The 22,828-nt window shown below is 31.6% G+C and overlaps 3 protein-coding genes across 12 annotated transcripts; all 3 read right to left on the bottom strand.

The window, feature by feature from the left end:
- Positions 1–5,936: 5,936 nt before the first annotated feature.
- LOC125193495 (ELMO/CED-12 family protein) lies at positions 5,937–10,199 on the bottom strand. Of its 9 annotated transcripts, none has more exons than XR_016137840.1 (10): positions 9,752–10,199; positions 8,442–8,516; positions 8,137–8,246; positions 7,960–8,028; positions 7,472–7,587; positions 7,210–7,264; positions 6,998–7,118; positions 6,605–6,636; positions 6,413–6,507; positions 5,937–6,118 (listed from the first exon to the last, which is right to left on the bottom strand). XR_016137840.1 is itself a non-coding variant. In XM_089070255.1 (10 exons), the coding sequence occupies exons 3-10, from the start codon at positions 8,236–8,238 to the stop codon at positions 6,080–6,082; spliced, it is 645 nt and encodes a 214-aa protein (XP_088926381.1). In that variant the 5' UTR covers positions 8,239–8,246; positions 8,442–8,516; positions 9,752–10,196; the 3' UTR covers positions 5,937–6,079. The 9 variants fall into 9 exon arrangements, 7 of the variants coding, with proteins under 7 accessions (XP_088926381.1, XP_047947256.1, XP_088926379.1 ...); XR_016137839.1 differs by having other exon boundaries at positions 5,937–6,310; positions 9,752–10,197; XM_089070255.1 differs by having other exon boundaries at positions 6,589–6,636; positions 9,752–10,196.
- Positions 10,200–10,551: 352 nt separating this feature from the next.
- Positions 10,552–11,487, bottom strand: LOC125191766 (protein EPIDERMAL PATTERNING FACTOR 1-like). Of its 2 annotated transcripts, none has more exons than XM_048089177.2 (2): positions 11,245–11,487; positions 10,552–11,058 (listed from the first exon to the last, which is right to left on the bottom strand). In XM_048089177.2, exons 1-2 carry the CDS (start codon positions 11,321–11,323, stop codon positions 10,817–10,819), a joined length of 321 nt encoding a protein of 106 aa, XP_047945134.1. In that variant the 5' UTR covers positions 11,324–11,487; the 3' UTR covers positions 10,552–10,816. The 2 variants fall into 2 exon arrangements, with proteins under 2 accessions (XP_047945134.1, XP_047945135.1); XM_048089178.2 differs by having other exon boundaries at positions 10,552–11,055; positions 11,245–11,471.
- A 5,023-nt stretch (positions 11,488–16,510) lies between these two features.
- On the bottom strand, positions 16,511–20,504 carry LOC125195247 (homeobox-leucine zipper protein ROC1-like). Its single transcript, XM_089056789.1, has 11 exons — positions 20,383–20,504; positions 20,091–20,208; positions 19,292–19,459; positions 18,897–19,193; positions 18,582–18,683; positions 18,277–18,477; positions 18,020–18,191; positions 17,438–17,706; positions 17,259–17,354; positions 16,931–17,176; positions 16,511–16,786 (listed from the first exon to the last, which is right to left on the bottom strand). Exons 1-11 carry the CDS (start codon positions 20,502–20,504, stop codon positions 16,676–16,678), a joined length of 1,902 nt encoding a protein of 633 aa, XP_088912915.1. The 3' UTR covers positions 16,511–16,675.
- Between the last annotated feature and the right edge of the window lie 2,324 nt (positions 20,505–22,828).

Raw genomic sequence — 22,828 nt, 5'->3', positions numbered from 1 at the left:
AATGAAATTAAAAAAAAAAAAAAAGAAAAAAATTGATAGGAGACAATCTTAGTGTTGACTCTGTTGAGACAGAAGTACCAAATCTAGGTGTGAAACTTTGAATAAATGTTCATCAATGATTAATGGTGTTTGCTGCCTGCACATGTGATTTCATATCTTCAATTTTATTTTCAACAAGAAATAATGTGGATACTATTTACCAATGCATTTATAACATAATTTACAAACCACATAAAAGAGAAAAATTACACTAGATAAAGTTTCACTATCATTACAAATTTTAATATGACTAAAATGTCTTTATGTAGTTTTATCTTAAAAATAATCTAGTATATTTACATATACTAGGTTTTCTTTATTTAAATTTATAGCTTTTCAAATTATGATAAAAAATTATTATTTGTAGGCGCGTAGCATGTTTTTAAAGCTAGTTCTTGAAGGAAATGGTCCATTTATTAAAGTTGAATATTACCTGCATAATATACACAACTTCTAATATCGCGCAGGAAAGCGTCCATTAATTCGATACTCACTGCTTGAGATATTTATATCAAACATGTAACATAAATAGGTGAAAATTAAATAATCTTTTTAGATTGGATTTATTGAATGAAGTTCATCGCACTTTTAGCAAAGATTTGTGAAAAAAAATCATGTGAAATCCCAAGGAATATTTTAAATTAGATTGGTGTGGCTGATTACTGCCGATTTCTAAATCGAAAAATTATTATAAGTCCACCAACATTTAATAAAAAATACTCTTACATTTCTCTCCATAAAATATAAAGGATAAGGATAACTAAAAGTAATGTATATTTATTGAAGTGCATCTCATCTATGATCTATCCCTATTGCACACTGGTTATGGTTGGTTGTTGGAAATAGAAATTGAAATTTTCTCATGACTATGAAATCTGGTTTCAATTTGACTCTTTTTTTTTTCCAATTGACCCACTTGAGATAGAAAATAAATGAAAAATGGTCCACCTAAGTAAAACATTTATTATCTTTGAAATGAACGATGTCACATTAATTCACAAATGCAAGTGCAACAACCAACAATCAACTTCCACACACTAATTTTATGGAATTGACAAGCAATTTGCTTGATACTAGCTAGCTACAATGCTGCAGTAGATTTCCTGTGTCGAAAAAATATTCTAATACAGTTTAAGATTTTTTTTACATATCTCAGTATCATAAGATTTCCACTTGTATTCTAAGATTTCCTGTTTCTTTCCATTTTAAAAAATAGTAATCAGTTTTAATGACTTTAATCGTCAGAATGGTATACTACAATTATATGTAAATTACTAAATTAATATATACATTGAAATAGACGACAACATACATAAAAATTATTAAGTGGGTACTAAATTGAGGCCAAAGGTCTTGGGTATAAATTCTCCATGACGCGACCTTTAAAGTTATGTTCATTTACCAATAAAAAGAAAGTGAACTCTAAATATATTTCGGATCAAGAATTTTGTCTAATCTAAATATATTAAAAAAATATAATTCCAAAATTCAAAGAATTTAAATGTAAATCCTAACCGAACTTAAAAAGCTAAATTATTTGTAAAAGATGAAACCAAATTTTGTTAATTATTCTATATACTATATTGTAAAATTAAAATATATATTATATAGTACATATATATTCTAAGTGGGACTAAACAGAATTTTTGTGATTTTAAAAACAATCTCATCTGAAATGAATATTCGAATTTTGGAAAAAGTGATGTGTTCTAAAAATCTGAAAATTCCTTACCAATTTAATACTCCTAGTTTGATTTGAATCGATTCAGTCATTTGGAAGAATATTTGGTCCACCCCAAAAAATTACATCAAGTCATCAATCGTAATACTTCTTATATACAGTATTTATAATTATAAACATGTTTCGAACTATTAATCTAGTAAGCTTTTATTAGATGAGATATATTTAACAAATAAATAATTATTTTATTTTATTTTAGAACATTCGAATAAAGTTTTAATTCTGATTTACAATTGAGAATTTGACATTAAAGAGTTGAATCGTCGGTGAATTTTCGTAATGAATAAAAAAGGTGAGAACATCCCACGAGGGAATCTGTGCTTTCTTTATTTTCCACTACAAAATTCTATACCTAAATTGCGTTATGATTGTATCAAACCACTCATTTTTTGTGTAGAAGATTGGTATTGGATGTATGTATAATCATAATTTATTTGGCCTCACTAGTGCAATAACTCTCGCATGTCATGCTACAAAGTTGACATATCAAAGTTGTTGATAGTTTAAAAATATATCCTTCATTATAATCATCTAGTGCGCTTAATCCAATATAGAATCTGTCAGTAATTTGGAATAAGCACTCATATCTGAAAAAACCTGTAAATAATAGGTAAATTGCCTGATTGCTATGTGTAATCGAACAATTAAAAAAATCTGCATTAAAATGATAATTTTGAAATCTTTTTATAAGATTAGTCTATGTTTGTAACCAAACTTGAAATATTTTGCAAATATTTAAGTTATTTCCGGCCTGACATAATGCAGTGATGGAATAATGTGATGTCATAATGAGTCAACAAATTTGTTAGGGATATTATGATTTAATTAACCTTTTTACACATCTATATCTATACTAATATAAAAGGCGAGTTTTGACATGTTTTAGAATTTTTATAAGTTTTGGATATACATTTAAAAATTGATAAGTATTGGACAATAATGTAATAAATTTTCCATTATGACACATCGTAGTTTACGTGAATATTTTGAAAGATACCATGGAAAATCAACATTTTTGAACCGTTATACAAAAATTGAAATTATTTAATTCAGACAACCATTAAAAAATGTAACTGCTATACAATAATTAAAATTGTTTAATTTAGGCATTCATTAAAAAAATAGTAACTGCCACAAAATTAAAATTGTTGCACTAAATTTATTTTTTGACTTTATTATAAAATTATAAAAATAATGGCAGTTGACGTTGTAAAATTCATTATGACTCATGTTTAGTACATGAATTAAGCTCTATAAATATAAGCTCAAAAACTTGAATCACTAAATCATTAGAGGTGAGGAACTCAAAGCCACATGAGGCTCACTGTCAACTCCAGAATGGTGACATGCAAAAACGAGGAAGAGTCTCAAACATGTAGAAACGAGGAATTGAGGAAAATAATCGAGGCAATGTAGAAGTCGTGCGGATGGAGTCGCCTAGAAGTGGAGAAAGAGAAAGGGAAGAGGGCTGCTTGCCGGTGGCAACGAGCTTTACCTGTCGGCAAAAAAAAGGGTGGCAGATTGGATTAGCGGTGGAGAGAGGGCTTTGAGACAAAGAAGAGATGCCGATAATGAGAAGGTTTTATTTATTTAGTATTGAAATTTGAGATTTCATTTAAAAAAAAAAAAAGACTAATTAAATGGGTGAAATGTTGATTGATCGACAATGGTCCATGAATGCAAATTCATTCTTAATTTATGCGATTTAATGGGATTGATGAGATTATGAGCAATTATTTTTTGAAATAAGACTAATTAAATGTGGGTGAAATGTTGATTGGTTGACAATTAATGAATGCAAATCCATTCTTAATTTATTGGATTGATGAGATTATGAGCAATTTAAGTATGTCCAATACATAAATATAGTATTTTGAATTTTTTACATTCCGAAAAATAATTAATAATATAATTGTAATAGAAATGTTATTAATTGCTTAATAAGATTAATTATGTTGCAAGTCAAATAACCAAACGGAGAATTTAAATGGGAAAATAATGATACGCCCTAAAATAGGGGGCGTTGAAATTATGAGAAAAAAAATTCAAAATTAGTTAATCGAAAATTACCTCAATATGTTAAAGTGGCAATAAGATCCCGACTAATTGACGCAAAGTATAAATGTAAAGTAATTGCGATTAAAATCTAAATACATGTGTAACATTGTGGTAACGCTATCGTGCAAATAAAAATTATAAATATAGTTGAAAAATTGATTACTTGCAAATGATAATTGCAAATAAAGTGTGGCAAATGATTACTATGAAATGATTCTTGGTAAGTGATGATGAAATGAAAATGGAGTTGCGATTTTCATGTTGATTCCAATTCGAATAAAATGTAAATTAATTTACTTTAATATAATTAACAAAAATTGTGTAATTTTGTTGAACAGTGAATAATAAATTATTATACGTTTAATATATAAGTATATTAATAATCAAATTTTATTATATTTACCCATAATGTAAAAGTAAAAGAAAAAGAGAAAAATGTTGAAAAAAGGAATATGGTCTAACATTACGATTTTAGGTTTCATATGATATTGTTTTTCATTTCATAAAATCATTTCACAAAATGAAATAAGTACGAAGAAAATAAAATGAATCGTGCATCGCACGGGTGTGATACTAGTATTTGATAAAAGTCGTTAATTTTATTAAACCATAGGTTTGATGTACAAAATTATGAATTTAGTATAATTTATGTGAAAAGTTTGAGATAGACTAATTTGATTATATAATGATAATATTAATAAATGTGCATTTAACTCGTACTCCTAATTAAGATGAGAATTTAATTTATTTTAACAAATAACCTCACATTTAGCATAATTCTAAAATGACTGATTTTCAATCATAAGTGAAAAAATAGCAATTTATAAGTTATGCATATTGTTATACCTAACGTTGATTGATTGATAATTAATGAATATCAATTCATTCTTAATTTATGGGATTGGTGAGATTAATGTCAGTTTATAATTTGTTATGTACATTTAATTCATAATTAAGATGAGAAAAATCGAAAAGAAACATTTAACTTTATGCATAAAAAATCGAAACAAAAGTTATGTCATAATTTTAAAATTATTATAATGGAATTCATGTTATTCTTTCAAAATTCATTCTATATCTATACGTATATAAAAGCCGAATTTTGGGGCAAAATGTAAATATTTATGAATCATGGTTACATTTTAAATTTGTTTTCTTATACAAAACTGAAATCATAATGAATATAATTTGTAACGGGTCATTTATCATGATTATTAATCATTAGTAATATATAAATGGATTGGTATTTTCATGAGAAGAAGGTTCTTTGTGTCGTAAATATGATTATAACGGTTTATTAAATTGATTGTCAGTTATATTCATAAAATATAAATTTATTGGATTATAAATGTGGTAGTTGTGCTTTTTTTTCTATTGATGTTTTAAGTTAGAATTTGAAATAAAATCAAGTTTTAATACCGATGCTTTTTAATCTTATTCAAAGAGCTTTTAAAAGTGCATTAATTTAAACTCAAATTTTATTTAAAAAATTTAAATTAAAATACATGAATTTTGGTCTATAAATACCGACATTCATGATCGTGAGAATGCAGTCTCCAGAATTGGAATTTATTTGCAAAAGAAGAAAGAAATGGGAAAGAGAGGTACTTCTCTTTTAAGTTGATTTAAAGACCTCCTGGACAGTATGACACATGCTATCATATTTGTAGAGTTGTACGCCTACCTTAACTCCATCGGATCTATGTAAGAGTTGAGAAAATAGATTTTAAACAAAGACTCATGCTGCGATTTTAACAAGTCGGATCATTGGCAGCTTCTTATCCACTTTTTTCGTTTACTATCTCTTTCCATTATTGGATTTTCTTCCATAAGTTGTTTTTTTTCAATATAGAATTCATATTCCTTATATGGTCTACAACATAGCAATACTACATCGGTCATAAAAGTGAAATATATATACATTTTAATTTTTAATTTTATATAATGATATTATTTCTTAGTTTATTTAGTTTATTTACAATATCAAAATAATAAAATGAAAATATTTATGTCGCGCATAGCGCGAAGGTTAATACTAGTTATTCTAAAAAGACAATTGCCAGGGAAAAACATTTTATCTTAAATATAACAGTTACTCTGAAAAAAAGACTACTATCATACAAAGATAAGTGTTACACCATATCGTTGCCTCAATTTCAAAGATGCTACAACTGATGAAATTCTCATCACATGATCCGACTAGTCTTGTATCGGGCTTAAGCACGAGACAGACAGTAGATGCTACACCGGGCAGGGTCCGCTAATCTGCACAGTGCATCTCTAAACACACCATAAAATGACGAAGAATTTTAGTTTCACAAAAAACCCCCCAACGCTTCTAAATCTTGGAACTAAGTATACATATAACTACTCATGGAACAAAAAGTTATAAGCTGGCAAATCACGTATTCTATGAACATCTTCTAAAGACAATTCTCTTTCCAATTGTATTCTTGTTACTTGCAACACTTCCTGAGATCAAATCAAACGGATCTTAGCTACGTTACTATCTTGTTAGAGAGAGAGAGAGAGAGAGAGAGAGAGAGAGAGAGAGAGAGACGAAAGAGAGAGTACATTGAACTGCATGTAGGAAGCCTGCATTGCAAGCCATTGAGCGTCCATCATCGAGAAAGCTATACAATAGAGGACGTCGAATGCATCTTTGTCTTCTGCAATGACACAAATGAACATTTCTTGTTTAGTAGAATCACGCACGAACACAAACAAAACAAAGTAAAAAACTCACTTACTTCCTAATAATCTTACAAAGTTAAATCCGGGAAGGCATTTGGGCATTTCTGCATAGACAAAATCAAGAAAACTTAATCAAACAAGACTTTAAACAGATGAGAATCAAATACCATGTAGTTTTCGATACCATTTTAAACGTATTGGTGCATGCTAAGCATATACATAAACAAGTTATTTCAGGCAGATATCACTTTCTAGACCGAAGTATGCACGCCCTTTTTCCTTTTAGAAATGTCTCACACTTTCAACGATGTATGAATACCCGATGAGTCGACTTTGCTCTTAATCTAAGGACGGGCCCACTTCTAATCTGCATGGAAATTGTACTGACAAAAAGGTGGGCCCGTTCTTGAGAAAATCGGCAAATATTGAGTTAGAAAATGATGTTTATCCAATTATTCGGCACACCTGAATGTAAGTCGAGCATCTGAGTCAGCATGAACGAAACGTTAATGCCAGCGACAGCAAACGGGTACTCCCATTCTGAACGCTCTCCAGATTGCTTTAGACGTACCCTACTAAAAGCAACCTTCAAATTTTTCGTATTAGTCGAAAACCATGTTACAAGTGTAATCACCAAACTCCAAAAGTTCATCACTAGAGTAGAAAACAACACATACCGGGTAATTTCGGGCGAAATAAAGCAAGTTTTCAAGTGAGAGGAAGCCACAGCCCCTGAAGCCAATACGAATCATAATGTGAAGAATTGAAATATCGGGAATGAATTCACTTTCAAGCTACAATGCGCATAACTGGTTAAGTAGATGGGGTGAGAAAATCAAACCAAATACATAGGTACATGGAGTTATCCAAACGAGATTAAAATTATATGGGCTTTCAACCTATGCATACATGAAGAAGAAGCTAAGATGGAAGGGGCACCTAAAATCAGTCGCTGGATTTGCTCCCTGCCATCCCATATCTTTCCACTGCTCGGATATCATACCTTTAAGCTTAACGCCGGGGAAGGTAGCATCCCACAAGGCTTGAAGAGCTTCCTGGCAATGGAGTTGAACTATGACGTCGTTAAAGATTGGAAAAATATTACGCAGTTGAATACTCTCTCCTCAATGAGACAGCTTATATTCCACGAGTTTGTGGGAAATTAAGCATTTTATTTATTTATTTTATCTTCCCCTTCTGTGTCTAGGTTGATTATTGAGAGAAAGGAAAACATGCAGAAAGCATACTTGATGAGACAGTAATTTGAGAGAAATGTTACGCAGTTGAAATCTCTACTCAATGAGACAGCTTATATTCCATGAGTTTGTGGGGGATTAGGCATTTTCCTTATTTGTTTTATCTTCCCCCTTCTGTGTCTACTGTCTAGGTTGATTATCGAGAGAAAGAAAAATGTGCAGAAAGCATACTTGATGTTCATTACGCGTCTCATCATAAGGTACTCCTAGACGTTCTTTAAGCCTTTGCAGTCTTTCTTCCTGACAAAAATCAGAACGCCACCATCCACAATGAAGCTATTGTAATTCTACTATAACACACACATAGACCCTGTATACATACAAACTAACTGAAGAGAACCTAATCACCTGAATAGGGGTCAAAGTGTAGTCAAGAAATTGTGTGCTTCCAGATCTTCTATGGTTGGCGCGGCTAAACAATCCTCCTATCCACGATCTTGGTCCAAACATAGCATTAGCTGCAAACAAAAGAAGTGGATCAGCAATAAAATAAACAGAATATATAACTGACAGCAGCATTCTTTAACTGGGTTGAATCACCCATTATTCATACAGCAAGCTAAACTCGTGATGGAGATTGAGAGATGGGGAAACTTGAAGTGAAGTGAAAACAATCTCTACTCACTAAAGCACTGAGCTAACTGTGATATTACATGAGCAGAATTATGTGACCATGCTGATTCTTTGTCTTGTTTCTTCCGGTCCCAGTACACTTCATCTTCATCAACCTGAAGACAGACACCCTTAAGAACAAAAGAAAAGACTTAACTGATTCATAAAATCTAAATCGAAGTTCACCTGGATTTGCAGAATCTAACACGAATCTACATACTTACCAATTCCAATACACAGTTCTATATGCAAAACTAGAATGAAAATACAATATAGACAAATATATTACGAGAGAGAGAGAGAACTGAACACGAAATTACATCATCCAAGATCAAGAAAACAAAACTACTGAACACTATGAATGGTGATCGATAAGTTCTGGCCTCAAATATGAAAACAGAGAAGCTTGAAACATAGGTTTGATATTTAAGTTTGAAAATATCACTAATAAAACAAATCCGAAAGTGTTGAAAAAAGAAGCAAAAGACCATATGGCAGGATACAAACACTATCAATGGATATAAAGATATTAAGAAACCTACTACAAACTACACGAACAACAAAACATAGGAAAAAAAGGCTTCTGAGATTGTTTGCTACTTTGCTCATTCATGGAAAACATACCATCAACTACTATTCATTGACTTAAGATTGTGTATCACATAATCAGAGGCAATAAACCACAATCTACTTCAATTTTCAGCATAAAGCTTCTCCACTTTTGCCTCCCTAGCCAAATAAACACATTTTACACAAGAATGAAAAACAAGCACAAAAAAATACAGATACAACAGCTTACTCCTTGATGAGAGGCACAAGAAGGTATACATTTTCTTCTCCTAAATTTCATCAGAAACGTAGGAGAGTAGATTCCCACACCCTTTTCCACAAAAAGGTAGGAATAATACGAAAAGTAATTTAACAATGCAAAGTCAATCCAATAATTACTCCAGCCCATGCTTGGCTTCTCTAATTCAACCTTAATCATTCCATAACCCTCTCTCTCTCTCAAATACAACAATTTAAAAATCCGCACTCCCTCAAAACAGTTCCAAGAACTACAGGAACCCTAAAGATTGGATTTTGATGGAGTTTTACATAATCAGGGGAGATTAATAGCGTAATCAAAGGAACTTTTTGGTGGGTTCAAGTTATTATGAAAAAACAAATGAGGGTTTTCATCAATTGACATATATTATATGAAATGAAAAAGCTCTCAAGAAAGGCGTGCACATTTTGTTACCATCTTTGCATGACAAAAAGGAAAAAGCACAGCAAAATCATTACCGCTAAAGAGACGATAACTGCTATAAAATTTCACAGGGTTGAAACTGCAGTACCTCATACTAACCTAATGTGAAAATACAAATCAAAGATTCTTGATTTTTGAATTTTTCTGTCGAAGAGGGAAAGCCCAGCTCGTTGAATCCCCTGTTTCCTAAATTGGAATGAAATAATTACATAGAAATGAAGGGTGAAAATTGCTAAAATGGAGAAGGTGGTGATGTTGTTTGATGATGATGATGGTGGCGACGGAGAATTTTCGAATAGGATATTTTGCAATGACATTTGCTCGATTCGTATTTTTTTTTTCGATTGTGTTTGAATGTATGAATATCTAAATATGGGGAAACAGAAAGAGATTCAGCAACGAAATGTTTTGTATAGCTTAATTAATTCGTATCAGTGTAATTATTTATTTATTTCGTTTATTGTATGTTTAAAGAAGATATATTGAATTCAAATAATTTTAGGTTGAAGGAACTAAACCCTAAACTCTGCTAATGAATTTGTTGGGGTAAAACTCATGATATAATCATAAACTTGTAATCGGTATTCAAATGCCTTAATTTTTTGAAGGAAGCTTTCATTTGAACTTGTGGTATTTTGTAATTTTTCTCATGCAATGGTGGATTGTTGCTCTTTAATTAAGATCTTTTAGTTCAATTTGTAAGTCTAAGATTCAAATTATTGATGAGCGTGAGTGAGTATGTATAATTAAATTATAAATGAAAAAAAAACACTATTCCATATTTCTCCTACTTACAAAGCATAATGATATGGAGTTAAACATAACTCATTATGAGTAGTACTACTATTTTTGTGTAGCGTATATATGTGCACAAGAAAAAGATTTCTTGAATCCTCAAATAATGAAATAAACGATGTGTTCCTGATTAAATTCTCATTATCTGTCGATGGATCAAACTTAAAAAAATAAAAAATTTCGATTAGATAAAATAGCTTTGCTGCATCTGAAGAAGGAAAACAACCACCACTACATTTGCAAGCACCCTTTAAAACAATAAATTCACACATGAAAACAACTATCGAAAACAAAGACAAACTTATTTACGTGACGAGAGGTAAAATAAACTACCATCAACTGATTCAAAATTTGAATTAATCAAACATTTCATGGCACGGGGTAGGACTTATTGTGACACATGCATTTGTAAGCCATAGGGCAAGTCTCGGCCTCTTCAATGGATGAACATACAAAGCTCACCATAACTAGCCGGCATGGCGTACAAGATCCACAAGCGTGGGTACAATCCGGTAACCTCGACCCAGCCACTTGCAGTGTATCCGCTTGTTTATGCTTCAACAAGTTTGGTACGACCCTATAATGTGATTGAGTTTGACGACCATGATCTGCTATTAAAAAAATCATAGAAAAAAAAAAGTTTCTATTACGAATTTCTTAAATATATACTTAATCAAGAGCATGATCATTCACCCAAATTGGAACATTATATTAGGCACATCACAATCTCACATTGTACGCTAGTACCATCAAAATCCAATAAGTAAAAATTTGAAAAAGCAAAACAAGAATCATACGTGGGCGAGCATGTATGGTAACTAGAAGCACGATCAAGACAAGGAGCACAAGTGTCGATCCCTTTTTCATCTCATCCATTGTTGGACTGTGCTTTCTTCCTTAACTTCTAGGGTCAATTTTTTGATGATTGAAGAAGATGAAGGAAAGAGGGAGGTAGGATCAAGTGTATAAATAGAAGGGGTGAGAGGAAGTAGTATTGAAGCAAGTCACAGAAATGAGTGTGAGATGGAAGAAGATCACATGAAATGAACTAGAGAGGTCACAAGGCCCCAACCATTTTTTAACCAAATGTTGCATCTTATAATCACACTTTTGTGAAGAGTGTTGAGATACTGTGGAATTTACTGCCTAAGGCGTAGTGACACTTTTACGTGACTGTAATTTAATTGAGAGGCTGAATTTGAGTGTTGCCAATTAATGCAACTTAATTTTTAATTGCTAAAGATGACATAAAGCCTAGTATTTATTTAATGTGGAGTTTTGTGTGGTGGGTATAGTGATTGATTTAATGTGAGTGCCATTAATGGTTCTCGTGCATTACTTACGCTTGAACCGAATTTAAACAATGGTGTTTTGTAATATAATTTCAATATAACATGGAAGTGTGATAATAATGAATCAGTGTTCAGTGACACAGTGTTATAGTTTTTGTCATAATTAATTATATCATGAAAGTATGATAATAAAAATTACTTAATATTTTGTAATTGAGAGTTTATATTTTGAGAACAACTTTGAAACCCAAAGCCACACACTATTAATAGTAATACTACTGTACTTGTCGCATAATATCATAAATCGCGTGTTCAAACTTATTTTTTACCAGTATTATTATTTTATTATAACGCCAATAAAATGTTGGCATTTTTTTACTATGTTTCATGATTTTATCGAGTGTCTGTATTGTCAAGGGCGGATCTATATATATAGTTGGTGGGGCATTTGCTCCTCCTCAAAGTTTATTCCAGTGGTATTTTTCTCAAAATTTGAAAATTTATTTGATATTCTCCTTTAAATGTCCCTCCTCATTACAAAATATGTTTATAAATATATTTTTGCTCCTCCTTACGTCAAATCCTGGCTCCGCCCCTGTGCATTGTAATTGTACATATCCATCTTATCGTCATAGTTTTGTAAATGAGTAAGTGATATATATATATGTATTTATACATAATTGCACAGTTAATTAAGATGCTTTACATTTAAAATTGTTTAATATTAAATAATTTAAAATTGTTTGACATTAAATAATTTAAAATTAATTAATATACTCCCTTCATTGGAGAAATAATGTCTCATATTTTTTATTTCAGTATGCTTTGCTATTTAAAGTCTCACTTAACATTTTTCTATTTTAGGTAATTAATTAGATCATACATACATTCATATAATATTACTATAGAACAAATATATATTGTATATATAAATGAGATTCACTTTTCACTACTTTTTTCACTCGCTTTAATTTTTCGTAAAGTCAATCAATTTCTTAATATACACTCTGAGTCAAAACAATACTTTGAATCGCGGACACACATAATTAATAATATCATACAGTCATTTTTTCTTTCTGCAATAATTGGCAGAAGATTCAAATTTTCCAGTTAAATACGTATACTTGAGATTTTAGGGAATATTAATTTTTTTTCATTGGATATTTGCATGAGTGGAGTATCTAAAATCACGTAAACACATAACTAAGAGATACTACAAATTTCATTTCAATTTATCCCCAAATATCCGGAATGAATCACACGAAAACTTAAATACTTGTATATTCGTTTGGATTTATTGAACACGTTACAAGCTAGGAATAATAGCAAAGTGACATTCAATTAATATATAATTCCTTTACAAAAACAAGAACAAAAATTGCAAATTCCTTATTAAAATTTCTCAAAAAAATTTCTTGAATGTATCAAATAAATTTTGAACAGATTGAGAATTTTGTAATAAAATACGAAGCTGGTTTTGATGATATTTTCACTATAAGACTCGGGAGTCACTAATTAGTCTATAGATGTACCATATCCATGTGAGTTTAAATTGATTTTGGATGCAATTTATGTAAAGATTTTCTCAAGGTTTTCGGATTAGTCATAACCCTTTTAATGATATTATTAAAAATAATATAGGAGCAATTTCTATAGAAAATAATTACTATATTATTAATAATAAAATGCATTTAATTAGCTTTATTGTACCAATCACTCCAAATTTCTACAGAGTATTTGATTTTTTAAAATGTATTTATAAAACTCAAGTCTAATTAAATTTAGGAGAACGAAAATTTGTTATCTCTTTTATATTAATAGAAGCCATTTTAAGAATATCACCATGTATAAAAATTCCACGTGGCATAATTAGCTGTGAAGCGGGCTTTAAAATACTACTACCCAAAGTCAAATGGTCGGCCCAAGCCCATTAGAACTCCAGATTAGTCTTGCACGCGTGGAAAAGTAATTTGCAAGTTATTATCTTTTACTCTTTGTCACTTAGAGAATTACTCCCTACGTCCCAGATTAAAAGTCACTTTTTGTCATAAAAGTCCATCCCAGTTTAAGAGTCACTTTTAGAATTTTCCATATTTGGTAATACAATTTTACCTCATTTTTCATCAAAATTACATAAAAATGTCATTATCTATATTAAAATAAATCAAAACAAAAATAAAAAGTCAAAAGGGACCCACCTTCAACCAATTCCACCATCTCGCTTCATTTATTACACACTACACCATCTCACTTCATTTATTACACACTACACCATCTCACTTCATTTATTACACACTTCAACACTTTCTTAAAATCCGAGTCATAACAATAAATGACTCTAAATGTGGGACGGAGGGAGTATTCAATAACTTAGGATCCATTCAGTATATAAAATTGAAATTGAATTGAAACTATAATTCTATGGAATTAAATTTGAAAAAATTGAATTATAATTCAATTCGAAATCCTTTATTCGATAAATTGATATAATTGATATGAAGTCGAATTCAAAGAAATCACGCAATGTGTGTATGTGCGTGTGTGTGAAGGTGTGTGTTGTGTTGTGCAAGGATGTGTTTTGTCACTTTGTGTGTATATGTGTGTGTGCACGTACGTGTATGTGTGTGTATCTGCACAGCTGAGTGTATATGTGTGTGTGTGTGTGCAGCTGTGTGAATATGTGTGTGTGTGTATCTGCAGCCGTGCACCTGGGTGTATATGTGTGTGTGCAGGTGTGTATGTGTGTGTGCGTGTGTGTGTGTAGGTCAGCATGTTTGTGTATGTGTGTGTATTAGTGTATATGTGTTTTGTGCAGTCGTGTGTGTAGGTGTGCAGGCTTATGTATATGTGTGCGTAGGTGTGCAGGCGTGTGTGTGTAGGTGTGTTTAGGGGGGTGTGTGTGTGTGTTGCATATGCAATTTTATAATTTTAAGAAATTTGAAATTCTAATTATCTATTTTTTTTATATGGAATTTAAATTGTAGAATTGGGAGGGATAGGATTATAATTCAATTCCAAATCTAAATAATTTATGGTACCGAATATTGGATTTTGAATTATAGGCTCCAATTCCAATTTCACATGCCCAATTTCATGATACCAATCAGAGCCTTAATATAATTGTATCTAACTTCATACTATTATTTTAAAATTAAACGACAAAGCGTTTTAACGTATCCGAAACTATCTTATCAACATGTTTCTTCGTCTCCCGAAAAAGGATATAAACGTGACAAAATTATTATTTGCATTTAGTATATATTAATGCCAATGCAAAAAAACACTACTAATATTAAGGGTATAAAATAGAATCATCCTGTATTTTAATTTTTAAAATATCACACAGATTATATACATACAATCATTACACACATGATTAAAATCAACTGATTCAGACCAACACAGTATGAATACAATTAATCTACAAGAAAAGCCAAATGTTTCTTCTCGGAATGTTCATTTGTTGACCAATTTTTGTAAAACCAAATTATAGTGACATAATCGAGTTTAATACTCTTTATCATTCCGCCCACCAACTTAGAAAAAAAATAAAAACAAGTCAGCAAAATCCCCCAATTTATATAAATTCCAAAACATTTTTTGCATTGAATTCCACATTTGATGTAAAACTAGATGGCAGCAGCCATGAATTCTGCAGTCTCGAGAAACCCCACAGTTGGATTCAGCAGAATAAATGAGGAATTCGGCGCGAGAAGCGGAGGCTGGAGAATATTTTCGACGCGGCGGAGCGGGCAGAATCTGATGAGTTCGTGGAGCTATCGACGAGATAGGGCCAGAAAGAGGCAATTATTTCTGCAGACCTACAAATTAGGATATGTTAGCTCCGACGACGGGAAGCTGATGAGGAGCCGGAAGCTTAAGAAGATGGCGATCAAGGTCAAATCGGCGCTCCAATTCTTCCGCGGCGGCGCGTTGAGATCGTGCAATTCCAGAGCAGCTATTCCGGCGGTGTCGCCTGCACGAGCGTCTACGTTTTGTTGATGGAAATATTATATTTTGTTCTATCTAAAGTAGAGATATGAAAATAATTTAAGTTTTATTTGTGGAAAGTAATTATTTAAATTATGAAGTTTATTTAAATTCTGATAATGAATTTTGAAATTGAAATATACTCCCTCCGTCCCTGAATACTTGACACGGTTTGATCCGGCACATGTTTTAAGAAATGTAATGGAAAGTGTGTTGAAAAAGTTGGTGAGATGTGGGTCATACTTTTAAAGTATTAGTTTTATAATAAAGTGAGTAGAAATGAGTTAGTGGAATATGAGGTCCACTACCAAAAATGGAAAAAGTGAACTGTGTCAAGTATTCGGGGACGGACCGAAATGGCAAACTGTGTCAAGTATTCGGGGACGGAGGGAGTATTAAGTATAAAATTTCAATTTTTTTGCAAATGTCTTATTCATGCACAAATCTGCGTCATGTTAAAAACAACAATATTTCAATAAAATAAGAAGAGAAATAATAAAATAAGGGAATATAAACACATTGTCTTGAATTTCGTTTAGAAAACAATTTTGTTCATGAATGGAACAATTGAAAAAGTGGAAACTTCGTAATTCAATATTTCAGTTTCAAAATTCATGAAACGGACTAATATTTGAATATTAATCCTTTTATTTTATAACTTGAATTAATATTTTAAGCCTAAATCAGGTACAGTATGCTAGAATGAGCTCCATACTTTAGACTCATAAGTAGGCCTCAATACCCCATATAATATACTGTTTGGGTCTATTAATATACACTTGCCATTTCATTACATGTTGGGTCCTAAAAAATTCTGAATACAGAAAAAGCATTCAATAAAGTAGCATTAATCAAATGCTAGCCAATTCGAGTTCCCCACTCAACAAAGAGTGACATGATTGGAGAAATTATTCATAAAGACTCATTACAATTGAGCTTATGAAGATCAGGAAATCAAAGTTTCTTTAATTTTATCCACCATGTCACATATGACTTGGTTAGCCACTGAAACTGAGGCAGGAGAAATATTTGCATCTGGACCAGGATCCACCATAACCTATACATATGTAAATTTCTTGTTAGAAATTTATATCATGCTTATGAGATTTAGGAAGTGCAGTATATACAATTTGATAAAGTAGATAACTCATTTATTTTGTAGTTATATAACCAAAACTGATCGGTCAGAAAAAATTAATACCTGAAGGGCTAATGTCAAAAGAGATCCCCCCGTTTCCCCATGTGGCGTGGGGCGGCCGCCGCGAATGGGCCCATCGGGAAGAATGGTGAATCCCGACGGGAGTATGGGTATGCTACTTGAATCACCCCCGCACAGAATCGTGTCCGCACTAACCATGTCGATTGGGGCGTAGATCACGTAAGCTGCGGTCAAGTCTTTGCGACTTTCTTGCAACATTATAGTTTTGTTCGAGTTTTGATTCGTGTCCTGCCAAACACACACCCCATCATTTTAGTACTACTATACTTACTTGCAATGCAACATTAGGGATTGAATGAAAGTGAATAACCTTGACTTGATACATTGTAACAAGGTTTCCATCTTCATTGCCCGTTACAATATGAGCCATTTCTTCTATATCTTCTCCAAATAAGAGCATGTCCCACTAGAGTTCAAAATTGATTTAAGTTGACAAACTTAGAAATTGAACATATATATAGATAATGTAGTGTTAGTGAACAGTAGTACCTCTTTTCTGGTGTTATGATCACGAAGAAAATCAAAGACCCTTTTTGGCGGGGTGGGGAGCCAAAATGAAGTGGCCATGGTGAGTTGGAAGCCTAAAGGAGTGGTCGGGTCATCCACATTTTTGCGGGTCATCATCTTGACACTGTCACTCAAGTTATCCAACCCAGATAGTGTTATCCATGTATTTGCAACGGAGGCATTTACTCCGCGACAAAATCCCCTCACCATCCTTTGTGCCACCTTCAACAAACTTTCCCTGCCACTCCCCACTGCCATGTTTTACAATTAGTTTCACACATCCAACATATATACATATATAGACAAACACATAAATTTACTTTAGTAGAGGCTATATATTCTACATGTTGGGTTGAAATTTTGAAAGAATAATTTGTACTACTATATATTTTTTTCTAAGTTGATAGAGTTTTTGCACAATAATCCACATAAAATATAAAAATTCAATTGGATGATAAAACTAAAACTTAACAAAGTATTATTTTGATAAGGGCTTTTACTACCCGTGCTATGCACGGGTGTCTATACATATACTATATGATAGTGTATAATAATCAAATATACCTAAAAAACCGATAACGTCCAAAGGAACAGATCCGTTGGCAACCCGTTGGCAGTATCCGTCGAGAATCGCAAGCCATCGTTGTGCCCCAAAAGCCAGACCGGCTCTGATTAGCGGCTTGTATATGCTGTGGACCCCACTCCCTTCAACTTCTACATGTTCCACCCATATCACCTATATATAGTATAACATTCATTTCATATAAACTCATAAGGTTGTTTACATTTTTATGTATCATATGTTAAAAAATATATATTACCTTGGAATAACCACTAGGCATGTCTTTAATGAGACAACCTGAAGGTCTTCTCCGACACATATTGAAGAGAGTAGGATGTAAGTGATCCAAAGAGACATCAACTACAGCCCACGTTGAATCCATGTGTTGTCGACAATATCGCGCAAAGTAGCTTTGGCGCGTTGGAACCACCGGCGATGCAACGTGAAACTCCACATTCATCTTCACCATATCCAAAATTCCACCACAATTGAATACATATAGTTACATTTATTTATTTCATCAATATTTTACTAGTACTACTTACTTAATTGATTTGTACATACCACTTGCACAACTTCATTGTATGTTCCCTCTTGTCCAGATGAAAACACTTGCAAGTTGGTTGCTTTTGAAACTACTCCTGAAAACACATTTGCCCATTGCTCCTGTCCATTAAATAAGGTACATTAATATATTTATGAAGAAGCGGACACAAAAATTTGTTATAGTAGGCGCTAAATATTCTAAATTTCGAAAGAAAATAATATTCTAAATTTGTTTTAGTAGACGTTGAACATTCTAAATTTCAAAAGAAAATAATATTCTAAATTTGTTTTAGTAGGCGCTAAACATTCTAAATTTCTTTTATGATTGCGTACCACATCCATGAGAATGGCGACGAGATCGGAAGCAGCGGAATAAATCATAGCAGACTCACGCGTCGCCTCGGCTTGGAACCCTTCCTTTCTGGGGCCGGTGAAGACCCGGAAATATTCCTCCTCATTCAACACAAAGTTGTGGCGATCCACGCTCGACACCCACAACGGTTCGCCCAATTGAGCTACTCTGATCAGCTCGTCCATCGCGGAGATCACGGTCTCCATCACCGCGGCCCGATATTCGTTACTCCCACTAGCTATATGTGGGGCCCAACAACTATTAGAGCTTGTAACAGCCTTGCTCACCTGCTAATTAATTACCCCCAAAAATGATCACCAACATCAACATGCATGCATATAATTAATCAATTTAATTCATGTGAAGGAAAATTGACCTGTCTTGAAGAAGAACATTCCATTACAATTTGGTTATCTTCACATTTTGGAACACCACAATTAGGGCAACAAATATTCAACAGAGCTTCTCTAAACCTTAGATTCTCGACCCGGAGTCGTTCGTTTTCAATTCGGAGATGGGCGTTCTCTTCGTGCTCGTGTCGTGTCTGTGCATAAATCAATCACATTCATTTCAGACACATATCAATGCTATTTCTAATTAAACATTGCTCACAAAATATCCTGACAACTTGCATTTCTACTCAATAATTAATACTGAAAACAATTATAGTATTTTTCAATTGGATATCTTATAATCCATCCATCCATATCCCAATTATATAGACCAGTTGACTATTTAACAGGGATTAAGACACTCATTGGAAAAGAAAATCATAGGATAAACCTTCTCTTATTTCTTTTGATAATGAATTAATGTAAAATAGCTAATCAAATAATTGAAGTGGGGTAAATTAGTACCTGAGTTAAATAAACAAGATTGTTTATAGAAACAAGCCTACATTTTTGGGACATAATAAACAAAACAAGCCTATAAAATTGACATAGAGGGAGTATACAATTTATTTGTTAAATTGAATTCATGTTTCTTACAACTTGAGTAAAATTGGACACTTTCACTTATTACTATTCAAATTAGGCCTATTAGTCTTAAATTTATGTACCAATTAGGCCTTGATAAAACCCCCAAATCAAGAAATTTAGTTGAGAGCAAGAGATTCACAATTGATTAAGCACATAAAATGAAAACCCTCAATCATGAAATCGTATATGCCATACCTTCATCTGCGTTCTTTTATTTTGGAACCAAAATTTGACTTGAATCGGTTCAATCCCAAGTTGTCGACTGAGCTCATTTCTTTGCTTCTCATCTGGGTGAGGACAGTTTTTATAAAACCTACATACAAAATTATTTCTCATTTACATCGATCATATGCATGATATATATATGCTAAAACGGTGGTGAATTGATGATATAATTAATAATCTAATTGAAAATTTCAAATCATGAAACAAAAATTGGTACTACTAAGTAAAGAGAAGAGAATCGAAGACAAGAAAATGAACATACGCTTCCATTTGTTGGATCTGATGTGGAGAGTGACGGTGGTAGCGTTTTCTGTTGCCTCGTTGATTCGAAGCTTCGCTCTCATCGCTCATCTTTCGTTGCTCCGAAGCTTCTCTCTCGCTCATTTTTCCTTACAAAGCTTTTCTCACCTCCCCACTTCAAAAAAATGAAAGGAATATAGCATTATATATAATTAGACAGATGTAGCAACTCATGCACATATTTTTCAGTGTGAACGCCTAAACCGTTTGGAGCAATTTAAGAAAAAATTGTTTGGAGTGTAATAAACTTTCCATGGCTTTTATAAGTCGTTAGAAGAAGAATATCTGCAGATAGAGAGATGAGAATGGAGTATCACTATATGAGAGAGAGACAGCGATTCAAAAGTGAAAAGGAAAGATAAATACATATACATACAAAAACTAGGTAGATTTGGTTTAGAGATTCTTCAATTACATTAAATAGGACTAATGGCACTCGTGGAAAGGGGGAAAATGAATTTTAGGATATGAATTGAAAATAATGTTCTTATCATCACCTTTATTTTGCTCAATTAAATTAGTTTTAGTAAAGTATCGTGTGAACTCGGTTTATTAATTAAATTCATAAATATTTTTTACATGAAAAGATACTTACATTTATCTAGTCGCAAATTGAACCCGTGACAGATATCAGGGTAATATATAATTAACTCATATTGCTACAAGAGATTAATCCACTTTTTAAAAAAGTTATTTGTATAGAAAAAGTATTAGAAAGCAAATAAATACAGTAACACAATATTTTGCAAAAATAATAAAATAAAAATTAATTTTCTATTTGTGTTTCCAAAGTTATGAAACCCTAAAAACAACAATTGAAATATTTAATAATCCTCCATTATTTTCCGGGCTCTTTTATTACTTTGGTCGCAGAAGCATTGACTTTACCAATCTCAAATTAATGGGCCTCTACGTTCCAATCATTATATCTTCACCTTTCGGTTTTGTTTTATAGCATTATGAATAAATGTCTAACTTCTAAACAGAGTCATCAGTTTACGTGCAACAGCTATTAATCATTAATGCAATAATTTAGAAATATAGTGTCTTTGCCATACCCATAATAGCGATTATTATGTAATTTTTATTATTTTATACTAATTATAAAATTTGTACACTCTATGATCCAACCTAAGTGAGATGTTATTTATTTTCACATAAGAAATTTAGATAGTAGTGTTTAGTAAATCAAATTGTACTTATTAGAAAGGAAATCAAAATTAAAAAGAGAGAATAAATTAAGAAAAAAATAAAACATAAAAGAATAAAAAGATGTACGGAAAATTGAACTGAACTAATTATCATTAAAAAGGAAATGTTTAGGTCAAAATATCTTAAAGAAATTTTCCTCCTTTAGGCTGAGACGAGAAGGTAGTATTTTATATTGAGACGTTCTTGCCCTGCATCTAATATGATTACAATATAGTACTACTGGTATTATTTAATTTAAAAACAAATAAATAGGCTCTGTTTGTGCAATAGTAGTCTCTTTTATATATCTCTTTAATCTTTTTTTCCTTTCAATGCCTATATTTTTATTTTCCTCTTTGTTCAATCCACTTAACTTGTTTATCATTATCCTCCTTTTTTAGTGCATAAACATCCTGCAATTATTTAACTATTACTAGTATATAATTGAGTGAACTGCAAAAATGGTATCTACACAATATAAGATATATATTTGAGATATTTTGTGAAAATAAATTGCATTTAAGGTATATGGATAAAATTTTAATTTATTTGAGAAACTGTTATTTCTTTTTGACTTTATTTCCATTTCTTTACTTTTTTACTTTTTTTACTTTTTTGTATTAAGGGGTATTTTAGTACATCGAAATTATTTGTGTCTATCTTTTCTAATTTATTTATAAATCACTCATCTCTCCACTCTTTTAATTTAGTTATGATTTCTATTCCTCTTTATCTTTTTTCTATTTTCCTTCTTTCTCATTTATTTCTCTTAAAATTATTAGTTATACTCCAAAAATTAATATTTTAAAATACTGAACGAAAATAATACAAAAAAAAAATTAATTTAAATCATATATCATATTTTAATTTAATAAAAAATAATTTCAATAAATAATAATATCATATAATTATCGTTAATGCCAAAAGCAAATGAATAACGACAAAGAAAAAATAAGTCTTTCAAATATAATTTTAAAAATATGTAATTAATAATAATGTTAATAGAAAATGTATATAAATAAATTGAATTTCAGTACAAATTATAATTCAAGTCGAAATTATTTTTTCATCAATTGTATACTCCGTCTGTTTCCTAAAAATAATTTTTCCCCCTTTTAGTCCGTTTTCTAAACATAGAAACTCTCCATTTTAGAAAATAGATCTCACAGTCCACTAACACTAATTTCACACTTTTTTCTTTCCTCTCTCTTACTTTA

This window comes from Salvia hispanica, chromosome 4 (assembly GCF_029641045.1).
Source record: "Salvia hispanica isolate PSC_SH4W2 chromosome 4, Shi_PSC_v1, whole genome shotgun sequence".
Taxonomy (NCBI): Eukaryota; Viridiplantae; Streptophyta; class Magnoliopsida; order Lamiales; family Lamiaceae; genus Salvia; species Salvia hispanica.
The sequence above is the reverse complement of the archived record's forward strand: the minus strand, read 5'-3'. Positions and strand labels throughout refer to the sequence as shown.

Coding starts and splice junctions, on each gene's coding strand:
- LOC125195247 (XM_089056789.1), bottom strand. CDS start 20,504: ATGAGCGAGAGAGAAGCTTCGGAGCAACGAAAGATGAGCGATGAGAGC. Junction 17,355..17,437: donor ATCATAACACCAGAAAAGAG/GTACTACTGTTC, acceptor TTTGAACTCTAG/TGGGACATGCTCTTATTTGG. Junction 17,177..17,258: donor TTACAATGTATCAAGTCAAG/GTTATTCACTTT, acceptor TGTGTTTGGCAG/GACACGAATCAAAACTCGAA.
- LOC125193495 (XM_048091299.2), bottom strand. CDS start 8,238: ATGTTTGGACCAAGATCGTGGATAGGAGGATTGTTTAGCCGCGCCAAC. Junction 8,029..8,136: donor ACACTTTGACCCCTATTCAG/GTGATTAGGTTC, acceptor GATTTTTGTCAG/GAAGAAAGACTGCAAAGGCT. Junction 6,637..6,997: donor GATGCTCGACTTACATTCAG/GTGTGCCGAATA, acceptor TTGTCTATGCAG/AAATGCCCAAATGCCTTCCC.
- LOC125191766 (XM_048089177.2), bottom strand. CDS start 11,323: ATGGATGAGATGAAAAAGGGATCGACACTTGTGCTCCTTGTCTTGATC. Junction 11,059..11,244: donor TACCATACATGCTCGCCCAC/GTATGATTCTTG, acceptor TTTTTTTAATAG/CAGATCATGGTCGTCAAACT.